Raw genomic sequence first — 1,981 nt, forward strand, 5'->3', positions numbered from 1 at the left:
CCCCCCCCCCCCTTTTTTTTTTTTTTTTTTTTTTTTTAAGAACTTGTCCATACATTTTCAGATATCTAGCAACCCTACTCTCACATTCCCTAGGGACAGCTCCTGTACCTGATGAGTGCAACCAGATTGATTTCTTTTCTCCTCCATCTTCTTCTCAAGAACCGCTCCCATTCTACCACTTGCTCCCCTCCCTTTAAGTAGCAGCTTAAAGGAGATTATTCAATTTGCCACCTGTCCATTTAAAAGGTTTAACAGTCTATATTAGACAACCCTAGCCTAAAGGCTGTGTTCCGCTGCAGTTTCTGTGGACAGCAAATCATAGAAAGTTAGGGTTGGAAGGGACCTCAAGAGGTCATCTAGAACAAGCCCCTGCTCAAAGCAGGACCAGCCCCAACTAGATCATCCCAGCCAAGGCTCTCACAAGCTGGGCCTTAAAAACCTCCAAGGATGGAGAGTCCACCACATCTCTAGGTAACTCGTTTCAGCACTTCACCACCCTCCCAGTAAGAAAGTTTTTTCTAATATCTAACCTAAACTCCCCTTGCTGCAACTTCAGCCATTTGCTTCTTGTCCTGTCATCTACCCCCACGGAGGACAGTCCAGCTCTATCATCTTTGCAACCCCCCTGCAGGGAGTCGAAGGCTGCTATTAAATCCCATCTCAATCTTCTCTCCTCTAAACTAAATAAGCCCAGTTCCCTCAGCCTCTCCTCATAAGTCACGTGCCCCAGCCCCCAAACCATTTTTGTTGCTCTCTGCTGGACTCTCTCCACTTTGTCCATGTCCTTTCTGTAGTGGGGGGCCCAAAACTGGACACAGGACTCCAAGATATGGCCTCACCAGTGCTGAATAGAGGTGAATAATCATTTTCCTAGATCTAATGGCAATGCTCCTACCAATGCAGCCCAGGATGCTGTTTCCCTTCTTGGCACCAAGGGCACACTGCTGGCTCATATACATCTTAGTGTCTACAATCACCCCCAGGTCCTTGTCTGCAGAGCTGCTGCCCAGTCAGTCACCCCCACTTGCACCGGTGCATGGGGTTGTTCTGTCCTAAGTGCAGGACTTTGCACTTGTCCTTCTTGAACCTCATGGGATTTCTTTTGGCCCACTCCTTCAATTTGTCTAGGTCACGCTGAAAAAAGACCTATTTGATCCTTAATCTGTGTTAAATGAACTTGCAAAAGCAAGTGTCTAACTGTACAAGGACAAGAGCTTCTACCCTTAAGGTACCGTGCACAGAAGCTAGAACTGGTACCAACAATTTTTGGCATCTTTTAAACCTTCCTCTGAGGAAAATGTTCTTCAAAGACAGCTATCTGTATGTCCCCTTCCATTTGGGTCACTGGGTACTATACAAAGTTACATACTGGCGTATATTAAACCAAATTTCACCTACTCTACTACGTAAAATTGAGAAGCTATGGTTAAAAACAGACACAAGACTTAAAACATAGTAAGCTACAGAAGGGACTTACGTAAGACGTGAACAACTTTTTGTTAGATAGGAAAGCTTCTCGAAATACTTTAATTATCAGATTCAACTCCCGTAGATACTGTCTTTCTTCTGCAATTTCATTTCTCACCAGGTCATAGTAGTTGAGTTCACCAGAAGTAGAGGGCTCATCTTCACAGAGAGAAACCAAACCAATGTCATCCTGATCAAACATATCCATCAAAACCTAGCAAAAAATGAAAGTCAAATCTTCATTTCAAATTTGATCTTGGTATTTGACACAAACTGAATTGTATTAATTTGTTCAGCATATAGTAAGCTATTTCACAACACTCTCAGGGATCAAAAGCACAAGTGAGCAATACTATACTCTCTGGCAGGATCAGTCTAGATTGGGATGGGCAAAATATGGCCTGCTAGGCCATTCCACCTGGCCTGCAGGGCCCCTAAAAAATTTAGAAAATATTTATCTGCTCCTGGCTGCTGTCAAAAATGAGAGGAGCTAGGGCAGTAGGACCCAGAGTAA

General features: G+C 43.9%; 1 protein-coding gene across 1 annotated transcript in view; it reads right to left on the reverse strand.

Moving 5' to 3' along the window:
* The window catches only part of SOS2 (SOS Ras/Rho guanine nucleotide exchange factor 2), a gene marked incomplete at its 5' end in the record, with an annotated part of 57,639 nt that overhangs the window by 48,882 nt on the left and 6,776 nt on the right, over positions 1–1,981 (reverse strand). The window contains 1 exon segment of the mRNA XM_025203496.1: positions 1,478–1,681. Coding sequence (XP_025059281.1) covers positions 1,478–1,681 — 204 coding nt within the window.

This window comes from Alligator sinensis, unplaced genomic scaffold (genome assembly GCF_000455745.1).
Source record: "Alligator sinensis unplaced genomic scaffold, ASM45574v1 scaffold50_1, whole genome shotgun sequence".
Taxonomy (NCBI): Eukaryota; Metazoa; Chordata; order Crocodylia; family Alligatoridae; genus Alligator; species Alligator sinensis.